At 47.8% G+C, this 22,713-nt stretch overlaps 1 protein-coding gene across 1 annotated transcript in view; it reads right to left on the bottom strand.

Moving 5' to 3' along the window:
- Positions 1-12,518: 12,518 nt before the first annotated feature.
- The window catches only part of SPACA7 (sperm acrosome associated 7), a 58,666-nt gene continuing 48,471 nt past the window's right edge, over positions 12,519-22,713 (bottom strand). The window contains exons 6-7 of the mRNA XM_030812536.1: positions 14,683-14,763; positions 12,519-12,721 (exon numbers count right to left, since the gene is read on the bottom strand). Of these exons, the coding sequence (XP_030668396.1) occupies positions 12,657-12,721; positions 14,683-14,763 (146 nt within the window). The 3' untranslated portion in view covers positions 12,519-12,656. The remainder of the gene's footprint in view (positions 12,722-14,682; positions 14,764-22,713) is intronic.

Here is a 22,713-nt window from a genome sequence, read left to right as displayed (position 1 = left end):
CTCATTTAGGGCTGCCGACCACCCTGGCCTTTGGGAAACAATGCAGCCTGTGTCTAGGTTCGCAGCATGGAGACTGCTGCGCGGTCACCAGGGCGGTTTGGATGGGTGGAGGCGGCAGACGGGACTGACCTGCCCCTGGAGGCTGTGGTGGAGTTACTGGCTGGAGTGGGGGCCTGGGGTGTGTGTGTCTGTGGGGAGGGAAGGCAGGGTGGCCGGGGAGTGCTGGAGTGGGGGCCTGGGGTGTGTGTGTCTGTGGGGAGGGAAGGCAGGGTGGCCGGGGAGTGCTGGAGTGGGGGCCTGGGGTGTGTGTGTCTGTGGGGAGGGAAGGCAGGGTGGCCGGGGAGTGCTGGAGTGGGGGCCTGGGGTATGTGTGTCTGTGGGGAGGGAAGGCAGGGTGGCCGGGGAGTGCTGGTCATGGGCCTTGGGTGTGGCCTTCAGCTGGGCCCCTGCAGAGGCGGTGCTCTCTGTGCTGAGCACTGCATGGGGCTGAAATGTCTTCCCATGGCCAGTGGACTCCTTGGACCAGCAGAACAAGCCTGGCCCTCGTGGCAGCTGTGGTCGCTTGTGCACACACACCCTGTGGTTCCTTTGCTGTCTCAGTACAGGAGAAACACCCTGGACTCCCCCGTTTCTCGTTGGACGTAACTCTCAGTCCCAGCTGACTGCTGTTCTCCTTAACTCACAGCAGCCCCTCCTGGGAGCAGCTCAGAGGTGCCTGGGAGAGGCAGCGCGGCTTCTAGACACCCTTCTTTGTAATCCAGCCACGCGGGTTGGATTGGCCATGGAAGCCCCCATCCACCGCTGAGGACTGGGCTTCCTGGGCTCGCCCCGGAGCCTCCCCCATCTGCCCCAGACACACCTGCCTCCTGCATGGTGGCCACTCTTCTTGGACTCCGTGCCTGACCCCACATTTATTCTGTTAAACTTTTCTTTGCAGTACTCAGTCTGTTGTTCTGGGTCACTGTTCAGCTGATTAAAAATGGCAGCTTCCCTCAAAAGCAAATGTTACTGTTGCCCTTGGGTGTCAGAAAAGAGCAGGCAAACCCAACCTAAAGGCTCCTGGGCTTTCTGCAGTTGTCCCCGTTGGCGTTCAGTAGGAACACACATGGAGTGTGGGAGAACTGGATCGTGCAGGTGGGAGTTAAAGGCAAGAGGGAATCCAGGAACGCCGGGAAGCTGCTGCTTGGAGGGGGTGGGATGCTGGCAGGGGCTGAGCCTCCCCAGGACACAGCACCTTCGTCACTCTGACCACTGGGCCCCCTGCCCCACCTCTGACCTCTGGACTTGAGTAGGGTGTGTCTCTATTCTGTGCCCATTGGCTCCTCCCTACCCCTCGCCAAGGGAGAGACCAGCCCCTCCCATCACAGGCTCCTTGGAGGGCTGGAATCCAGCTCAACTTAGTTCAGCAAAAGACCATGAACCCTAGTGTGTCCAGGTACAGGATCGAGGTGAGTCTAAACGAAACAGACCCCAGCGCTGAGACAGTGACAGTGAGCCTCTGTGAACACCTGCGGGTCCCCAGCCCAGCTTCTCACTGTGAAATCTTGAGGGGCAGTGGGAAAATAGGGGCTGACCTTGCTCCAAGTCCCTAACAGGGAGCCCGCTTCCCTGAGGGTGAAGGCAGAGGGGCTCAGCTTGTGCAGGACCGGGGGTGGTGAGAGCCCAGGGAGGGTGGGCATGGGGGGCAGGGCACGGGGAGCGGATCTTGAGCACCCTCCATGGGGGGTGCAAGGGGTGGAAGCTGTGAGTGTGGACACGAGTGAAGCAGACCCAGGCAGGGCAGCCTCAGGCTCCTCGAAGGGGGCTTTCTGGTCAGAGTGGGAGGGGTCTGACATCTGTGGTTCTGTGGTCACACAGCCCTTACCCAGTATTGAAAAGTAATGTTGCCTCGTGGGGAAATGGAAATGGCCAACAAGGGTGGGTTCACCTCAGTCCTCACCCGTTCACCTCAGTCCTCATCTGTTCACCTCAGTCCTCCTCACCCCTACCCTGCTCTGTTGTTCACCTCGGTCTTTGAGACAGGACCAAACACAGAGGCGGCGCCGGTGCAGCAGGGTCAAGGGGCAGCCCGGGCACCAGCCTCTTAGCCTCCGGGCCAGTCGTCCTCGAGCGCGTCTCAATCTGTCGGTGCTTCCTTGGGTCCTTCTCCAACCAGCGTCCTTTTCAGCAGCAACAGGGAGGCTGCAGAGGCTTCCGGGCTGTGGAAGGCTTGACCAGCAGAGCCAGGGGCCAGAGTTGTGAGGGATCATAGCCACCGTTGCTGAGAGGGCTTTCTGGGTCGCAGCCACTGTCGCTGAGCGGGCTTTCTAGATCGTAGCCTCTGTCGCTGAGCGGGCTTTCTAGATCGTAGCCTCTGTCGCTGAGCGGGCTTTCTAGATCGTAGCCTCTGTCGCTGAGCAGGCTTTCTAGATCGTAGCCTCTGTCGCTGAGCGGGCTTTCTAGATCGTAGCCTCTGTCGCTGAGCGGGCTTTCTAGATCGTAGCCTCTGTCGCTGAGCGAGCTTTCTAGATCGCAGCCTCTGTCACCGAGGGGGCTTTCTAGGCTAAGTCACAGGCCACATGCTCTGCATTTGCTGCCTCCTCTGCTTCTGCCCGCTTCTCTAGGGCTCACTCATCCTGCAGATGAGGGGCCGAGGGCTCAGAGGGAAGGGCCCGTGTACGCTGAGTGCATCGCTGTGTACACAGATCCCGTGGTAAGGCACAGTCCCAGACCCCCGCTTGACCCCAAACCCCAGTCTTTACCCCCACCCAAAACCCCCAAGCCCCATATCTCCCAAGCCCTTTCACAGTCTGCTCTCCCCACCGCCCCCACTCCCGTGGCCTCTGGTGCAGCCACAGGGCCTTGGTAATGGGGGACAGTTGGGAGGCTATCTTTTTGGGGTCTCCTCTGTGGCCCCATCTGCCAGGGAGGAAAGGTCACGGGAGCCTGTGTGGGGCAAGGCAGCTTGAAGGGCTTTGCTGTGGGGACATGGGTCCAGGATGAGCTCTCCGCCACCCTGTGGCCTCCCGTTGGGTGTGCACAGCTGAGCCTGAACTTCCCGGCCGCAGGAGGCTGTCATTCCCGGACCCGCCATAGAGAGGCAGTGCAGGACAGGGCTTGAGGTCCCTGCCCAGGCGCTGCAGCTTCTGGGCTCAGCCTTGGCTCTGTCCACTGACAGATCCTGGCTTCTCCGCCAATCCCCCTGTGTTCAGCGGGGTGAGGATGGGAGGGTGAGGTGATGGTCAACCCTCATGTCAACCTGGCTGGGCCATGGCACCCAGATATCTGGACAGACACCCCTGGGACATGGCTATGAACTAGTTTTTCTATGAAATTAATGTTAATTCAGGGGACTTTGAGTAAAGTCGTCTGGCTATGTTGTGGGTGGGCCTCATCCACTCTGCGGAACGTCTTAAGAAAAAGACTGGGGTCCTCACAGGAGAGGGAATCCTGCCTGCAGAGAGCTCTGCACTTGAATGGCAGCATCGACTCTCTCAGGTTCCTGACCAGTTCCTGAAAATCTCCCCCTCTGTGTGATGTGTGTGTGTGTGTGTGTGTGTGTGTGTGTGTGTGTGTTGGGGGGGGGTGGTCCCACAGCTTCTGTCTCCTGGAGCCCCTCACCACTCCAGGCGTGGGGCTGCCCTTGGGGCTGGAGGGTGCGTGATGACCACAGGGTGGCGGTCGTGTGTCCTCACTGCCCGGTGCCGTCGCCTTCGGGTGGATGAGACGTGTGGCTCCGAGTCAGCCCCCAGCACTGGCGGAGGGGTCCGTTGTTCTTATTATTAATCATCTCCCTCACTTCCTCAGACCTACTGTTTTCGACGTCTAAATCAGCCCTCACCACCACCTCACGAGCTGAGAGACCTTGCCCTGACTTTGAGACGCGAACCCTGGAACTCCCTTCCTGGAGCCTGCGTTGCCCGGGGCAGGGGTGGCCAGGGTGAAGTTGGGAGCACCTGGTTGCTCGCTCCCGGCCAGCCCTGCCTGCTCCACCCAGCCCCGGGGATGGATTCCTGGTGTTTCGGGGCTGTCTGCTGGCCATCTGCCTGGTAGGGTCATCGGAATCACCTTTTGTAAAGCTCTTCTATCAGTGATTCAGGATCAAGGAGTAAAAGTGCTTTCTGGGTTGAAAATCATCGTGTGGGATCTTTAGCTGGAAAACATTTTATTACAAATATTTTTCAAGTCTATGTGGCCTCTTAAAAAGTCCCATCGTTTTAACGCAGTATTTCCTGGGCCAGCCATGTTTAGCTTTCTAAAGCTTCATATGCAGCCTCTTACCTAGGAAACGATGCAGCTGTTTAGTCTTTTGCAAGGAGCAAGCCTTTGGTCTAAGAAGAAGCATCGGGGGTGGAAGAGGTGGTGCTGCTGGGAGACCCGCCCCAGGCACACGTGGAGGAAGGGCTTGTGGGAGAGGTGGGGCCTGCAGGGACCTGTTCTGAGGTTTGCGCTCCCAGAGCCGCGCGGGGCAGCGTGGGAGTCACCAGCCACACAGATTGTTTACATTTAAACTCATCCAGATAAAATGAAGAGTTCAGTTCTGCAGTCGCACCTACTGGAAGTGCTCAGGAGCCCACCGTGGTCCCCGTGCAGGGAGGGACTGCAGGGCAGGCTTCTCCTCCGCTGAGAAAGCTCCCGTGGGCGCAGCTCCCACCTAGGTTTGTAAATAAAGCTTCCCGGGACACAGCCAAGACCGTGGTTCATGGATCCCCTCTGCTGCTTTTTTTTTTTTGAGATAGAGTCTTCCTCTGTCACCCAGGCTGGAGTGCAGTGGCGTGATTTCAGCTCATTGCAACCTCGGCCTCCCTGGCTCCAGCAGTTCTCCTGCCTCAGCCTCCCGAGTAGCTGGGATTACAGGTTCCTGCCACCACGCCAGGCTAATTTAAAAAAAAAATATTTTTAATAGAGACAGGGTTTCACCATGTTGGCTAGGCTGGTCTTGAACTCCTGGCCTCAAGTGAACCACCGCACCCGGCCTCTAGTGCCTTTGTGCTATAATCCGGAGGTTGAGTTGCCACAGGGACCAGAGAGCCTGCAAAGCCTCAAATGCTTTTCATCTGGCCCTTGATAGACAGCCTTTGCCGACCCCTGCTCTCAAGCACAGCTGTGAAATCCAGCTGGGTCTGCCTGCAAGGCGGTGCGGCTGCATCACACCTGGGGCCCGCTGTAGGTGGCCCTGTGGGGCGCTGGGACGCTGGCCTTGCCATGTTGTCAGTGACAGGTCTGAGCTGTGCTATGGCAGTGCACACGGTAGGGCTTCTGTGCACAGCAGCAAAGGCGCCAGGAGAGCACGAGGGGTGGGGGGGTGCGGGCAGGGAGCGGCCTTGGCACAGATGACCTCAAGTGTACCTGAATGTGCATGTTTCCCGTGGGGTGTGTCCAGCCAGCGTGTGAGCAGCGTCTCCCTGGGCAGAGGTGCGTCAGGCCGTGGGACTGCCTGGGACCATTTCCTTTGGCTGGGGCACAAGGAGACGGAGGACCACGCCAGATCAGAAACCACCCCTCTGCCCGAGGAAAAGGACCACAGGCTGTTTTCAGAGAGACCAGGAATAGCAGAGGCCTCCTGGCCCACGGTCCCCGGAGAAAGAGGCCATGGTTTCCAATGGAAACCAGGTTCGTCTCTGGAGAGCTGTGTCTAGAAAGTGCAGTTCACCAAACAGCATAAACTCCAGAAAAAGGCAACTCGCACTTGGAATAAAGGTGAGGAGGGCGCCGAGCATCGATAGCAGAAGTCCTTGGAGCCAAAGCTACGCGAGGATGCTGGTGCTGGGGCGTGGGGCTTGGCCTGCCGGTTCTGGAAGGGTCTGTTCCAGCTGCCGAGGACTTGGGCTCAGCTGATTCAGCAGTGAAGACACAGGCAAGTTAAGGACAGGGTGGGTCATGGCAGTCCATCCCTCTTCTCTGTAGGAAAGCCGCAGACGATGGCTGGGTCCTCTACGGCTCTTGCTGTGTAGACACTACTCAAAAGTAGCATATTCTGAAAGGTGGTGAAACTCCTGGAGTTGAACAGCAGAGGAGTGTGTGCTTTTGTGAATAAACGAATGGTGGCCGGGCACAGTGGCTCACACCTGTAATCCCAGCACTTTGGGAGGCCGAGGTGGGTGGATCACCTGAGGTCAGGAGTTCGAGACCAGCCTGGCCAACATGGGGAAACCTGGTGTCTACTAAAAATACAAAAATAAGCTGGGCGTGGTGATGCGTGCCTGTAATCCCAGCTACCTGGGAGGCTGAGGCAGGAGAATCGCTCTAACCTGGGAGGCGAAGGTTGCAGTGAGCCGAGATCATGTCCCTGCACTCCAGCCTGGGTGACAGAGTGAGACTCCATCTCAAAAAAAAAAAAAAAAAAAAGAATGGTAGAATGGTGTCCTGACATGTATTCAGTTAAAATCTCAGGGACGGCAAGCAGATGCCCTGTCTGCAGTCATCTGTCTCTGAGCGTGGCATCACGATGCTCCCTGTAAGTGAGTGTCTCAACTATGCACTGTTCCAGGTTCTCCTGCTGCTTATCTGTGGTCACTGCAGGGCTGGGGGAAGCTTTAGGTCCCTTGGCCTCTGAACTGTGGTTCTCAGAGGACCCAGGGTTGGAATCTGTTCATCTGGACACAGCTGTTGGCTCACAGGGACGGAGGCAACCTCCTCTGGAATCAGAGTGAGGAACTGGGAGGATCTTGGGCAAAAGGCCAGCTGTACCACTGTGCGTCAGCACTTCGTCATGGTTTATGTTTTGGAAATCTAAGAGTCTGGGGTGTGGCTCTCAATCTTGTTCGGGCACCAGTTTCCCCCAGAGCACCAGAGGTGACCAGGCCCTGATGCAAGATGGGAGAGAGGGTTTGTGCATTTAACAACAGACCAGCTGGTTGAGAAACTCAAACTGCAGAAGGAACTATACGTAGTTCACTAATAGGTGACTTACGCTGTGAACATGGAAGAGATGTTCCAGATAACATACAGGTGTAACTTGATTCTAGTGTGAAGTTCCAATTCCTCCTCGTTGATAGAGCCCTTAGTCAGCAAATCTCTCTCTCTGTCTCTCTGTCTCTCTCACACACACACACCCACACACACACACACATTCACCGTGGATGTATCGAGCAGTGTCTTTCTGCAAAGCGCTTTGTCAAGGTGGTTTGGGGACCAGCCTTGCCCTGGTCCTGACCCTGCTACCTGTGTTCTTCCATTACCCTGGTCTTGTTCTGTTCCTGGTGCACGTGCTCTTAGCCATTGATGATATTGGTGATAGAATACAATGCTCAGAGCCCTCTCAGTCTGTCTGCAACAAATTAACATTCAATCCTAAAACTGTACAGAGTTTGGGAAGTGGCTGGCTGTTGCCCTTGGTGTTAGGCTGTTGGTTGGTCCTGCCCAGACCCACAGGAGGTGGCACGGCTGCCATCTCTAGTTTCTGGAGCCGTCTCTGAGCTCCCTAATGTTGCAGTGCTCCCCACTGCTCACACACACCCCTTCCTCTGAGGTGGTTTTGATCTGTTCCCTCCCTGACCCCAAGTACAGAAGCTCTGTTTTTTCCTGTTTGTGGCAAAATCCTGTCTTCCTTGTAGATGTCAGGATGTAGCTGATTAACTCTGTTTCTAGATTAAAGATTCTCAAAATGTGGTTCTGGGATAAGTAGCAGCCACATCCTCACTGAAAACAATGGGAAAACCTGGATAAAATGCAGATGTGTATATTGAAAAACTCCCAAGATGGGCAGAACTTGAGTGGTCAAGATTAAGAGAGAAGGAAATTTGCGGATGTGAGTTTTATCATATTCTGAGCTCATCACCCCCTTGAGGCATTTGCTAATTCTTATGCATACAGACAGGTTGAGCAGCACAGCAGAAAGCAGTTGCTAGGAGGCTTTCGGCAATCTCCCAGGGCTGGGAAGAAAAAACGTGAGTTAAGGGCTTCTTACACAGTCAGGGCTTCAGGTGCTAAGATCCCAGAAAGAAGGCTTGTTCAGTGTAGTGAGTCCAACTAGCCAATCTGCTTGTCCCCCTAAAGCATTCCCTAAGTCCTCAGCTGTGCTGCTGGGGAGAAGGTCAGCAGAAAGTGGTAGCAGAGAGGCTGAGGAGCTAAAGAGCTTTCAAGCAGTCTCCCAGTGTGAAAAATAAAAGTTGCATTTGAAGGGCCCTGGTAAATTCTCAGAGCTCTAAATTGGAACTCCCATAGGAACAAGCAAAACTAGAAATAGACCAGGTGTTACAAAGACAAATCTAGTATTAAAACAATTTAATTAAGATGATCTGTCCTCACTCTAACTGGCTACCAGAGCTAGATGTCTTTCAGAGTTTCTAGTTTTTCATCACACGATGTCCAGCATTCCATCAAAAAGTACCAATCATATCAATAATCCAGGCAATAGAAACAGACTTCTGGATAATACAGATATTGGAGTTATCAAATACAGATTAGACATAACTATGATTAATATATCCATAAAACAGATGACACAATGGTGAACATCACAGATAGGTGGAATCCATAGAACCAAATGGAAATTCCAGGATTAAAAGACATAGTAATTAAAATTTAATTATGATGATTAAATGATAATCCAAAGCTGAAGAGAGATTTAGTGATCTGGATGTAGGTCAGGAGAAAATATTCAGATTAAAATAAAAGAGAACAAAGAATGAAAAATAAAAAGAGTACAAGAAAAATGTGGGACACAGCACAAACATTGAACATGCATAATTGGAGGAGAGAAGAGAGAGAGAAAAGAGGCACAGAATATTTGAAAAGACAATTTTTCAGAACTTACTAAATAAGCCATGGGTTCAAATATCACCATAAACCCCAGACAGGATAAATGCAATGAAAACACAGCTAGGAACATCACTGTAAAAATGCTGAAATGAAAAGACAAAGAGAAATGATTAACATTAGCCAGAGGTAGAAAGACACATTACTGTCCAAGGAGCAGGAATAACACAGAGAGTGACAGCAGATTCCCCAGGAGAAATGATGGAGGTCAAAAGACAATGGAAAAGAAAGTAACTGGTAATCTAGAGCCTACATCTAGTGAAAACATTCTTCAAAACATGAAGGTAAAGATATTTTCAGACAAATAAAAACCTGAGGATTTTCCCAGTAGGCCTACACTAAAATACTAAAAGGAGTTAGTTGGCAGGAATGTACTGCTAGCCAGAAGCATTAAAAATGCACAACAGAATGAAGAACAAATAAAGGAGTAAATATGTGGATAAATCCAAAACAAATATTAACTGCATAGAACTAAGTATAATATTTTGAAGCATTTAAAATATATGTAGAATTAAAATCTGTGACAAAAATAATGCAAAAAATGGTAAGTGGAGTTAAGTATTCTCCTATTCTTGCATTATTCAGGAAATGGTAAAAGTACTAATTTTAGGTTCTAGGAAGTCCAAGATGCATACTGTAATAGTCTGTAATATAACCTTTAAAATAATATTAAAAATACATAATCCATGATCTAATAGAGGGGAAAATTGAATGAAAAAAAACTTGCTCAATCCAAATAAAGTGAAAGAAGAGAAAAGGAAGTGGTAAAAGTATTAATTTTAGGTGATAGTAAGTCAAGGATATATACTGTAGTCTCTAATATAACCTTTAAAACAATATTAAAATACATAATGATCTAATAGAGGGGAAAATGGAATGAAAAAAATGCTTGCTTAATCCAAATAAAGTGAAAGAAGAAAAAAATGAGGCATGTGAGACAAATAGAAAATAGTCGCATCATAGATACAAATCCAGCTATAGCACTGCTTATATTTCATGGAAAAGGATGAAATATTCCAATTAAAAGACAAAAGGACTGAATTTCTAAAAATGTGCTCCTATATATTACCTAAAAAAAATATATATATATTTATTAAATATAACATTACAGTGAAGTTTAAAGTAATAGGATGGAAAATGATATACCATGCCAACATTTACCAAGAGAAAGTTAGCGTGGCTATGTTAATATCAGACAAAATGAATATAAGGCAAGAAGAAGTACTACAGATAAAGAGGAATATTTCATAACAATAGAGCCTTAAATTCACCAGAAAGACAATTTAGTCTGTAGGACCCTAGCAAAATGGCTTTGAAACATACAAAACAAAATAGAGAGAACTAAAGAAATAAATCCCTCGCATTCACAGTGGGGATCTTTCACACACCTCTTTTGATACTGGATGACCAAAGAGGAATGAGTAAGGAGATATTTTAACCCCACAATTAACAAACTTGACCCGATTGACTCTATGGGAACCCACCCCCACAAAGCTGCAGAATACACCATCCTCCCAAGTTCCAAATGGAATTGTTACCAAAATCGGCTGTATGTTTGGCCATAAATCAAATCTCAAAAACTTTCAAAACACTGAAATCATACAGCATACATTAATATGTTTCACCATTTTCTCCCACCCATAACATATAATAGGGGACCACTCTGGCCACAATTCCCACCCTGGGTGGCAGAGCCCCCCCGATGCTCACCCACCCCTGCCCTGGCACCTCTGGGACACTTTCTTCCTGGAATGCCCATCCTAGTACATGTCGGGGGGTCACTTCCACCTCACAGGCACGTCTTTAACACCCCTGTAAGCCAGTTCATCACTTGCCTTGGGGTAGCTAATATTAACATTGATGTTTTTCCTCCCAGCTTAGTTCCCAACTCTGTCTTAGGCCTCCTGGGAACAGCAAGGGTGTGTCCCATACAGCAAGGGGGGCGTGCTTGAGCCCTGCACAGTAATCGTCAATCTGGAGACCCAATGTGTTCCCGTGGCTGTTTTCAGTGCCATCCCTGACAGAGAGAATATTTTGATGTGATCAAACTAATACATCAAACTTCCAGCTTTTGAAGACTGTGTAATCAGGGATCTCATGTGGTCAGGACAGAGGAGAGAGAGTGGTCAAATCAATGACACTTTTTATGTTTTGTCTTCTCTGGGTCAGCATTGCTTTGCTGAGGTTTCCTGGGGGACACACCCTGCAAGGCCCCACTTGGAAAACGATGATGCCATTGATGATTAAAACGTCCAGCAGCAAGGGCCTGGTTTGGGGCACGGTGTCAGGGCTGCAACAGGCCACGTGACGGTGTGGCAGTGAGTGAGCCACTGAATACCTCTGAGCCCCAGGCCCACTCATGTGGAGTGGAGGCGACGCCTGCCTCCTGGCCTTGCTGTGAGGACTCGGTGGCCCACTGTGCATGGAAACAACTTACAAACCACAGAGTTCGCTAATAATGCTTTGTGAGATCCATGCACAAAACAGAAAAATAAAAACTGCAAGTGCACAAAGAAAGGAGAAGAACTACACGGAGCTGTCCCTGTATTAACAGGCTGCAGCGTGGTTTAGTAGACACAGGATAGCATTGGGCATCAGAAATAACTGCATCCTGCCCTGCCACTGACTTACTGAGTAGCTAGTGAGTCATGTGTCCTCGCTGCCTCGGTTTCCTCATCTGGAATTGAGGGATTGCATGAAAGGCCTCAAAGGGCCATTCCAATATAAGCATTCTCTGATTCCAAACCCTCAGTCCTCTGCAGTTGCCTTGGAGACACCACAGAAAGAGGGCATAGGACGTTTGCGTCTCTTAGGAAGAGAGCACAGCCAGCAGCTACAAGTACGGTGGCATCGTCTACTTCCGTTTCCAGTTGCCTTTGAAAATGGCGTTATTAATAGAAAGGACACCAATCCACTGCTAGACTGTGCAGAGGGCACGGAAGTCGTCTGTCCAGGATTGTTCCCAAACGCGATCCATGAGCTTCTCCAAGCCTGGCTGCTGTTCTAGAGAAATGGGAAAATCATGTTTTGTCCTAAATCTTTCCAGATGGGTCACCTCAATGAGTTCAGCAGAGGTTGCAGCCTGTCCACAGTCAGAATCAGTATGGATGAGAAAAGTTGCCCAAGATGTGTCCTGGTCACCCCCAGCCCCTACCCCCAGGTAACACTGTAGGTCACACACACCACCTGGAGCAAACCTTCACCTTCCACAACACACAGTCCCAGCCAGCATTCCCAAGCTCAGCAAACATTCTGATGCAATGAGGCTTCATGTGTGCGCATGTGTTGTGTGTGTGTGTGTTGCATGTGTGCATGTACTGTATGCACGTGGATTGCACGTGTGCACATGTTGCATGTGTATGTGTTGGATGTGCATGCACATTGCATGTGTGTGCATGTCGCACGTGTGTTGTATGCACACACGTATGTGTGCGCATGTTGTGTGTGTGCATGTGTTGTATGTGCATGTGTTGTGTATGCATGTGTTGTGTGTGTATGCATGTGTTACATGTGTGTGCATGTGTTATATGTGTGCGTGTGTATTTTGCAAGGCATGGCAGCAGGGAAGAGACTCTCAGGCCTTCGTAGTCTCTGTTCCTCATGGACGAATTCTTTATGAGCTCTGAGATTATGTTATTTGTAGACAGAATATTCTGATGCTCTTATTTCCAGGTTCGATATGGTTTTTTGTTTCTTGTTTTCTTTTTTTTTTTAAAAAACACCCAAATCCCACATACCCTCTGGCTTAACACTTAAATAAACCAACTCCAATTGGGATCGTGTGAATAAACGATTTTCCTTTATGCGGAATGGTTCCGAGAACATGGGCGTGTGCACACAAGTGCCCTGTTCCAGAGGCTGGTGGGTGGGGATTCTAGCAGGCTCATCTCCTGCGCAGGGGCTCTGGGGATGCGGCCTCACTGACTGCCTTGGCTCCTGCTCTGTGCACTGGTCCTCTGCTGCTCTTTACGGAAAATGTTTCCTGTGTGGAAAGAGAGATTTTGAGCCTGGCAGTTTGTGGTGTGAGGGGAGATGGGCACCGGCAGGATTGGGAAGACACCAGGGGACAGGAGGAACCGAGCCCTCAGTTGTGGAGGGAGGGGAGAGCCCCGCGGATGTGTCCGAGGCAGGAGGACGGAGGGGTCGCTGGCTGCGTCAGGCTGCCTTTGGCTCTCCCTGCGGGGCCACCATGTCCAGTGTCATTTCCCCTGCGTTCTCCCTCAAAACCCATTGACAACTCCAAGCTTGGTGGAGCTGGGCTGGTCCTCCTCCTCCTCTTCCCCTCACGGTGGCCGGCTGTGGATCTCATTCCTGGGATGTCAGTACCAGGAGGTTGGGGACTCCTGGTTCTTCACTGTCCAATATTGCCAGGGCTCTGGAAGTCCCCACTGTCACCTCCGGGGCTTCTGTTGCCGACGGCCACAACTAGAGGTGCTGATGACGTACGGGAGCTTCATCAGTGCAGAGGCCCCTGTCTTTTTCTGTCTGTGTTATAGGAGAATTTGTGATTCTCCCTGCAGAACAGTCAGATCCCAGGGAAATGGAACCTTGACAAGGTCAATCATGAAATTGTATCTAAAGCAGCAGAGGTTGTCCTGGACAGCGGCACAGTCTGGGAAATTGGCCATAGCCTGAATGACCGCTCACTGCCCTTTCTACACCGCGTGTGTTGGCCTGGTCCCTGCTGCTGGGGGCACGAGCAGACCTTGTGGCCTGGGGTTTCATGGTCCTGGGACTTACATTGGCCTGGCAAAGTCTGAACATGGGGGGCTGGGGGCCCCACTTCAGAGAAGCTCCTGGCCTGTGCTCGATGACAACTCGTGCAGCAGGAAGGTCTCCAGAGACGCTTCCCGGGACCGTCCTCATTGGCATTTTAACAAAGGACGAGCTGGCCGGCTTCCCACGCTTGTGGACAGTGAGGGGCTGGGAGCAGCAGCCGACAGGCTGGATGGGGAAGTCCGAACCCCAATGCCTTAAGAGGGGACAGGGAGGCCCACCTAACCATCCTCTAGCGGGTGAGCTCCCAGGCAGGGCTGCCTGTTTTATGTGAGAAGCCCCAGAGCCTAGGACAGTGCCTGGCATGTGGTGGCTGCTTGGGAAGCACCAGTGGAGGTGAGTGAAGGCGACAGGGTCTCAACGTCTGGCTCTGTGCTCGGGCTATGAAAAGCCAGCCGTGTGGCTCAGCAATGGCTCATTTGCCAAAGTCTTTGGCGTTCACAGACAGCAGCTTGGGATTCGTGGTGTGACGCGCTCCAGATCGGGGGTCTCAGGCTGCGTGGACGGGCAAGTGCTGCAGGGTATGGGGGGAGGGTCTGGGCACACTGGGCTGCCATGTGACTCAGGGATACCGGGAGGACAAGAGGGCTGTCAGCCTCACCCAGGACTGGCTCCCAGGTGTTCTGGAAAGCTCTGAGGAGAAGCCTGGGGCCAGGGGCAGAAGCCACAAGATCTGCATGGCCAACTCTTAGCAGGTGGACAGTGGTGGAGCTGTGTGAACAGGGAGTGGAGAAGGGCTGGACTGGGGGTCCCCATGCTACGAGAGGATGGAGGGCGTCCTGAGAGGGGTGTGGGGGCCCTTCCTGGGCCTGTCATGGGGGGAGCAGGCTCCTGTCACCACGTGGTTGGGACTCTCGTGTGGGTGGGTGGTGGCAGCCTTGTGAGTCCTGATTATTCTTGGGAAAAGGGGGACTGGTCCCCTGCTCTGTTCGGCTGAAAAGGGAGAGCACTCCCTCATTGACACGGGCCTCGACTCCTTGAATTGGACTTGTCCGGTCAGGTGTCCACACATCAACGGTCGGACAGGGGCTCTTGTGGAGCTCAGGTGGGTCCACCTGGGGGCTGGGCTCACCTGCTCTCCCTGGAGCGGCTCAGAGACACACCTGTCCCTTGAGCAGGAAAAAAATCCCCAAACGAGAAGACACTTATCTATTATTTCCAATCTACCTGGAGATCTTCCAATATTTTGAAGGATTTTGTCCAGAATGGATAGATTTTCATACTGAGTGTTCTTTGAATTCTTCTTTTCTGTGGGGAAAACAGTAAGTACAATGATCATGCTTTGTAAATAATTAAGGCATGATTCCACTTTTCCTTTTAACTTCAGGGAGCCATAAGCGCTGAGCAAAGCAGCGCCCACGCACAGAGCAAGCGAGGTGAGGTGCCGCGGCTTCTGGAGACACAGTCTCAGGCGAGGCCATCAAAAACATTTCCTCCAGCAAGCCCCAGAAAGTGTGGCTCGGTGCCCAAGCAATGAGTGGAGTCCTACATCTTTATGCTTTCTCTGCATTTTCTCTTTACACTCTTAGGAGACGCCAGCATAGAATTATTCTGTCCACTCTGTGTCCTAAGGGCTCCCCACTGCTGGTGGTGAGCAGGGCTCCCTTCTGTGGATCTGACACTCATGGTCACTTGAGCCGTGGTCCTTGGACCCGGACACAGGTTTTACAGACACTGAATTTCCCCCACCTCTCTTCCTGTCCAGACCTTTCTACCAGTAACTATGCTGTGTGGTCCCCGCTGCTCAGGAAGAGGTGCAGGGAGTGTGAGGCGACATCAGTTCAGTAGCGGCTCCAAGTCCCCCCAAACTGGCCCTGGCTGTTGCAGCTGTTGGGTGGGGGGCTCCCTTTGGAGTAGCCCCCAGCCTGGGAGGCACCTTTCCTAGTGGGGGCACCCTACAGAGAACCCTAATCCTCTTCCTTTATTTACTCTTCTTACTCTCAAAGCACGCCAGGAGACCTCTCTTTAGTTCTCCCAAAACTCTGTGCAGGTGCAACCTGGAATCCTTAAAAATATGGTTTGGTACGTCTGCATTTTGTGAACGCATGAATAATGACTACTGTTGACTGGCCTGACCCCTCAGTCTCATTTCTTGGAAACAAGAACCCCTTATATATCTGCCGAGCACCTACCAGGCTCAGTAGGTATTGCGAGTAAATGAGTCTCTTGTTGACATTAATGTTACAGGAAATGAATGATTATGAGATGAATTTATATATGTCCTATGGGATACTTAGATTTTACCAGGTTCCAAAGTCTTAAACTGAAGTTTAGGCACAATCAGTATGTCAGGAATGATATTATGAACCACGAAACTTTTCCTATTCCCAGAAGTTACAGATTACGTGGGGAAGTTGGGTTTTCTGGCAACAAGGAAGAGAGCATAGTTGCAGATCTATTTTCCTCTTAATCCATTTTACATTATGAGGAACGTGGATCTGCAAACATTCATTAAAGGCTGCAGGCATCCTTAAAGGCTGCTTCAGGCTTTAAAAACATTTATCTAAATTATTCTTAGGTGCTCAGTTTATATGTTTAATAAGGACACAAGCCCATGGAACAATTTTTAAGTTTTAGAAAAGACGTTCAGTGAAACATCAGGCTGTTACCAATGGTTGGTCCTCAACCAGTTTCCTGGAGTCCACAACTGTGACCCGCTTTCCTGTGTATCTTTCCAGAGATAACCTACACCAGAGAGATTGCTGCCAATTTCATACTCAAAATGAATTCACACAGCGTATTTTTCAGAGAAGATTCCTTAGAAAATTTTGGCAGATAATTCAGGTTAGCTATTTGTGTAAACATATGTAATTCATCATTTAATATAAAACATTTTATCTTTAGTTTGCTTATTTGTAGAGTGTAATCTCTAGCCCTCGGGAGTCCCAGGGAAGTGTATATGAAGCTAACATTTCCCCGTTCCCTATGTATGTGTGGTTTCATTCAACTATAGGGCACCTGGTGAAGCCCGTGGGTAATACTTAGTGTTCATGTGTAGATGAGGCCCCAGTGAGGCAAAGCACCTTCCTAAGGGCACTGAGGTTGTATGCGGCTGAGCTGGGAGAACCCAGGGGCCATCACCCCAGTCCTTGCTTTTCCTTCCAGAGTTGAAATGCAGAGCTTTTCACAGTTCCAGGATTCTCAATGGAACCACATGGGTAAAAATCTAGTATTTGAATTTTTAATGTCTGGAAAGGATGGAGTAACAAGGATTAGATTTATCCTCCCAATTTAATTAAAAAACAAGAAAAAATATATGAAACAGTGATTTCCCATATATCAAAAATTAATCAGCAAAGACCAGTGATCCTCTGAGAGATGGAAAGCAGCTGAATGCAGCCCTATGCTTGCTTCAGGCACTGCCTGGAGAGTTTCCAGGGCAGCATTAGGAGTGAGAACTTAGGCAGAGCCCAGTGATCTCAATATACTGAGGGGTTTGGAGAGGTCAAAGTAGCTAGAGTTCAAAGGACAGAGTGAGACACGCACACACACACACACAGAAAGAGAGAGAGAGAGAGAGAGAGAGATGCAAGGGATGCCTCGAGCCTTCAGCTGATTACTGGCCAGTGAATGGCTGTAAGAAAATTACTCAAGGATGGAAAAAGGACCACACAACCGAACAGGCAGAACAATTTCCAGAGCTCACACAGGCCAGAAATAAGTGGGGTTCCTGTCAGAAAACATTTAAAAAAAACCCCTCATAATACACAGGACATTGAGTGCACAGAATTACATTGCCTCAGTAGTGGGGAATAGTAGACTTAGAATAAATGCTGCTTAGTCCCATCTAATATAGCATAAAAGCAAGCCTCAAAAGGACCAAACTGCTTTAAAGTAACTTAGCTGGGTAAAAGAACAGGCTCAATGCTAGTTTTCAAAATACAAGACTATCCAACACATAATGAAATAAGATTCACAACGTCTGGCATTCAAACAAAAATGACCAGGTATGTGAATAAGCAATAAAGTATCATCTACAATGAGAAGAAAAATTAATCAAAATTGACCCAGAAATGACACATGAGAGTAGAATTAGGAAGCAAAAGTATTAAAAATGTTTTTATAAAACTATATACCATATGTTCAAGAAGCATAGAATGTCAGATTAGGTAAAAAAAGTAAGAGCCAACCATATGCTGTCTATAAGAAACCCCCCTAAAGACACAAATGGGTTAAAAGTAAAATGATAGACAAAGATATGACATGCTAATACCAATCAAAAGAAAGGTAAAATAGTTACTTAAATCTCAAAGTATATTTAGGGGGCAAATAATATTACTAGGAATAAAAGAGTCATTTCTTTCTTTCTTTTTTTTTTTTTTTGAGATGGGGTCTTACTTTGTTACCCAGGCTGGAGTGCAGTGGCCATCTTGGCTCACTGCAGTCATGACCTCCTGGGCTAAAGCAATCCTCCTACCTCAGCCTCCTGAGTAGCTGAAACTACAGGTATGTGTCACAACACCAAGCTAATATTTTATTTTTTGTAGAGATGAGGTCTTGCTATGTTGCCCAGGCTGGTCTTGAACTCCTGGGCTCAAGTGATCCTGTTGCCTCAGACTCCCAAAGTGTTAGGATTACAGGCACGAGCCACTGCACCTGGCCAAGAGTCATGTTGCAGGGATAACTCACCAAGAAAACATAACAATCCTACAGGTTTATACACCAAATAAGAGGGCTTCAAAGTACATGAAGGAAACACTGCTAGAACTAAAAGGAGTTATGAACACATCCACAATTATCGTTTGAGATTTCAACAGTGCTTTCTCAATAATCAACTGAACAAGTAGATTGAAATTTAATAAGGATATGGAAGAGTTGAATGAATCTACTTAGCATACTTGATCTAATTCATATTTATAGAACAGTCCACCCCTTAACAGTATAATACACATACTTTTCAGGAACACTTGGAATATTTGCTAAAGCACACTATATTCTGGGCTATATTTAAAGTTTTAAAATTCATTTAACAATAATCATGACATATAACATATGTTTTCTGACCAAAATATAATTAAATTATAAATCAATAAAATTATGGTATCTGGAAAAAACCTCCAAATATTTGAAACTAAATATAACACTTCTTTTTTTTTTTTTTATTTTTTGAAATGGAGTCTCGCTCTGTCACCCAGACTGGAGTGCAGTGGCATGATCTCGGCTCACTGTGACTTCAGCTGCCTGAGGTCAAGTGATTCTCCTGCCTCAGCCTCCCATGTAGCTGGGATTACTGGTGCCCACCATCAAGCCCAGCTAACTTTTGTATTTTTAGAAGAGATGGGGTTTCATCATTTTGGCCAGGCTGGTCTCAAACTCCTAACCTCAAGTAATCCATCTGCCTCGGCCTTCCAAAGTGCTGGGATTACAGGTGTGAGCCACCATGCCCAGCCTAAACAGCACACTTCTAAACAACCTATGGATCAAATAAGAAATTTAAAAGGTGAATGATAAAGTATTTTGAACTGGATGAAAATAAAAACACAACATATTGGAATTTATGGGATGAGATAAAAGTGATACTTAGAGGAAATCACTAAACATTTCTATTAGAAAATATGAGAAGTCTCAAACCTATGATCTAAGTATTCACATCAAAAACTTAGAAAAAAGGGGAAATAAAATTTACAATAAGCAGAGGAAAGAAAATAATGTTGAGAGAAGAAATCACTGTAATTAAAACCAAAATCAATAGAGGAAAATGAAACAAAAAACCTGGTTCTCTGAGCAGATCAATAAAATGGATGAACCTCAAATCAGACTGAGGGATTTTTAGAAAGATACAAATTACTAGAGAATTACTATCACTACAGTTCCTGCAGACACTGAAAATGAATAAAAAAAACTATTGTGAACAACTTTTGCCAATAACTTTGCCAACTTAGGTGAAATGAGAAAGTTCCCATAAGGACCCAAATTATCAAAGCTTATTAAAGAAATAAATACACAAAATAGCTCTCTATCTATTAAATAAATTAAGATTGTAGTTAAAACCCTTCCATAAAGAAAATATAGGTCCAGATATCTTCACTGATAAATGCTATCAAACATTTTGGGTAGAAATAATATTCGTTTCATATGAATGTATCTAGAAAATTCAAGAACAGAGACTATGTCCCAACCCATTTCTATGAAACCGTTATTACCTTAAAACCAAAGCTAGAGAAAAGCATTAAAAACCCAACAAACCACAGACCAATGTCCCCCAGGGATACAGATGCAAACATTCTGAACTAAATTTTAGCAAATTAAATCCAACAATATAATGACCAAGTGGGTCAAAAATCAATCACATGTGATTCTCCTCATCAACAGAATAAAGTAAAACCAAGTGACCATCCCAACAGATGCAGGGCTGCAAGCTGCGGCTGATGGTCAACTGTGGACGCACCGGCTTTAGTGAATAAAGCTGCCTTGGACACAGCCATGCTCATTCTTTCATACACCATTCACGCTGCTTTTGTGCTCCCATGGCAGGGTCGAGGAACAGAGCCCACTTTGCCCTCAAAGACTGAAAGATTTACTGTCTGATTTTACACAAAAAATATTTGCTATGCTCAGAATCGATTCAGAAAAAGCTTTTCTCAGAATTCAAACTCCATTCATGAACAAAACTCTCAGCAAACTAGGAATGGAAGGCAACTTCTTCAACCCAACAAAAGGAATGTATAAAAAATCCCTGCAGCTAACATCATCCTTCCTAGCAAATGACTGAATGCTTTCACTCTTATGAAAGAATGTCTGTGCTTATCACTCCTATTCAACATTCAACATTGCACTGGAGATCCTAACTAGTGATACAGGGCAAGAAAAAGAAACAAAAGGCATATATGTTGGAAAGGAAGAACAAACGATTCCCAGGTGATATAATCCTCTACATAGAAAATCCAAAAGAATCTACAAAAATGCTGCTGGAACTAAAGAGTGAGTTTAGTAAGGTTATAAAGTCAATATACAAAAGCAATAATATTTCTATATATACTAAAAATGAATAACTGGATATTGGATTTTAAAAAGTGTCACTTAAAATAATATCAGTAACTACTAAACACTTATGTATAAACCTAATAAAATATATGCAAGATCTTTATGCTAAAAACTACAAAATGTGCAAGAAAGCAAAGATCTAAATAAATGGAGTTGCTCATAGGTAGGAAGACTGGAAATTGTTAAGATGGCAGATCTTACCAAATTGACCTACAGATTTGTAGCAATCCAAATTAAAATCCTAGCAGAATTTTTTGTAGACATTAATAAGCTGTTTCTTAAGTTTATACAGAAAGATAAAGGGACTAGAATAGCCAGATTGATTTTGAAAATCAAGAACAAAGTTGGAAAATTCAAACCTGTGATTGACATACAGTAACCAAGACAATGAAATGGACAATGAGGAAGAACAGGTTTTACATCAATAAAACAAAATAAAAAGTCCAGAAACAGACTTGCACATATATGATGAGCTGATTTTCGACAAATATGCTAAGGCAACTCAAGAGAGAAAGTTGAATTTTTTAACAAATGATGTTGGAACAATTGGATGTGAATATGCAAAAACCCAAACCAAACCAAATCAAACCAAAACAACAATAACCTCACACCATATATGCAAATTAACTCAATACAAGCATTTAATGCTATACATTTCCATTTAAGTACTTTGTATGGCAGCCCCAGGGAACCAGTAGTGACTAAACATAGTGACTGAACATAGTGACATGTGCCTGCATGGGGCTACTGTTTGTTAAGGATACAATGCTGAAATCAAATAAGTTCCCTGGGGATCCCGGTCCAGCCTCCTGGCAGATGGAATGCTGGTGCTGTCCACCCTAGGACCTGTGATGTGGGTCCAGCCTCCAGTGCCATGGGGGGTGGGGAGGCAGGGGGTGCTTTGCATCTCCCAGACCTCAGAGACTTGCAGAGATAATATGTCCCCCAGAGCTACACCATCCTGTTCTTTAGCTCTCAACCAGGGCACAAAAAAATCATGTTACGCTGTGAGAGCTTCTCTCTCTCTCTCTCACACATCTTCTTTGTCTCCCTGTCTCTCTCTCTCTCTGTCTCTCTCTTTGTCTTCTCTCTCTCTGCCTCCACCCTTGGTGAAAACAAAACAGTTTCATACTTACACTCTGTCTTTATTCTGTTCTTCTTTTTCAAATGTTGGTGCCAATAGAATAAATGGACTTTATGGCCCATCCTGGGTGGCCTTGTGCTGCCTGAAAACCAGGAGCAGAGTCAGGGCACTGCCTACCTTGGCTCCAGCGGCCGGGCCGAGCTGAGGGGAAGCCATCCCATTTCCTAACCACCAGGGAGAAGGCATGTTTCCTTCCAGTTGTATCGACTTCATCGTCCATCTTTTCTGTTTCAGACAATTTATCCTTGTCATGTGCCATCAGTAAACATGGAGAAATGGTTTTCCCCATCTTTTCTTCAACTTTTTTTTCAACTCATGCCCTCTGACTCGCATCTGTTTCTATTGCAATGTTCTCCTGGCCTATGTCACCCTGCAGGGGAGCCTGTGCTCACCCTTGGATCCGGCTGCCCATGCCGCCTTGGCACATGGCCGCCCTGTCAGGTTGCATCTGAGTTGCTGGTAAGGTCACTAGGACTTTGTGGGATTTACCTTTCCTCCATGTTAATGAATCCTTTACATTCTCACAGAAGCAACTTCTCCAGTCCTCTGCTCAAATAAGGGTCAAGGTTTCACATTCTCCTCAGTGTCTATGCATTCATTCATTCATTCATTCATTCATTCATTCAACAAACACCTACTCTAGGCAAGGTGCCAGGGTCGGCATGGAGGGTGCACTCTCTCATTCAGGAAGCCTTGTTCCAACGGGGTGATATGGACGTACCGAGAAATATCTGCAGCCCAGAGCAGCAGGTACTGAGACAGCATGAATAGACAGCTCCCAGCCCAGGAGACCATGCCCCCAGCCCTGCCTCTTGTGTTCCTGTCATCTTAGGAGCTGAGCTAAATCAGGAGCTGCCTGGACACTTCTATTTGGCTTTTGGTAAAAATTAAAAGGCATTACTCAGGCTGGAGGAGGAGGTGAGAGGAAGCAAGCAATAATTGGCAGTAGAGGGTCCCAGAGGAGGCACTTTGTAAGATTCAGACTCCATTTCTTTAACCCTGTGCCATGGAAGCAGGGTTTGAATTTCAGGATGGATTTTTATTTTAATGAAAAGGACCAAGCCCCCAAC

The sequence above is a fragment of the Nomascus leucogenys genome, chromosome 5 (genome assembly GCF_006542625.1).
Source record: "Nomascus leucogenys isolate Asia chromosome 5, Asia_NLE_v1, whole genome shotgun sequence".
Taxonomy (NCBI): domain Eukaryota; kingdom Metazoa; phylum Chordata; class Mammalia; order Primates; family Hylobatidae; genus Nomascus; species Nomascus leucogenys.
Note: the sequence above shows the minus strand (reverse complement) of the source record. Positions and strands in the feature narration are given on the sequence as shown.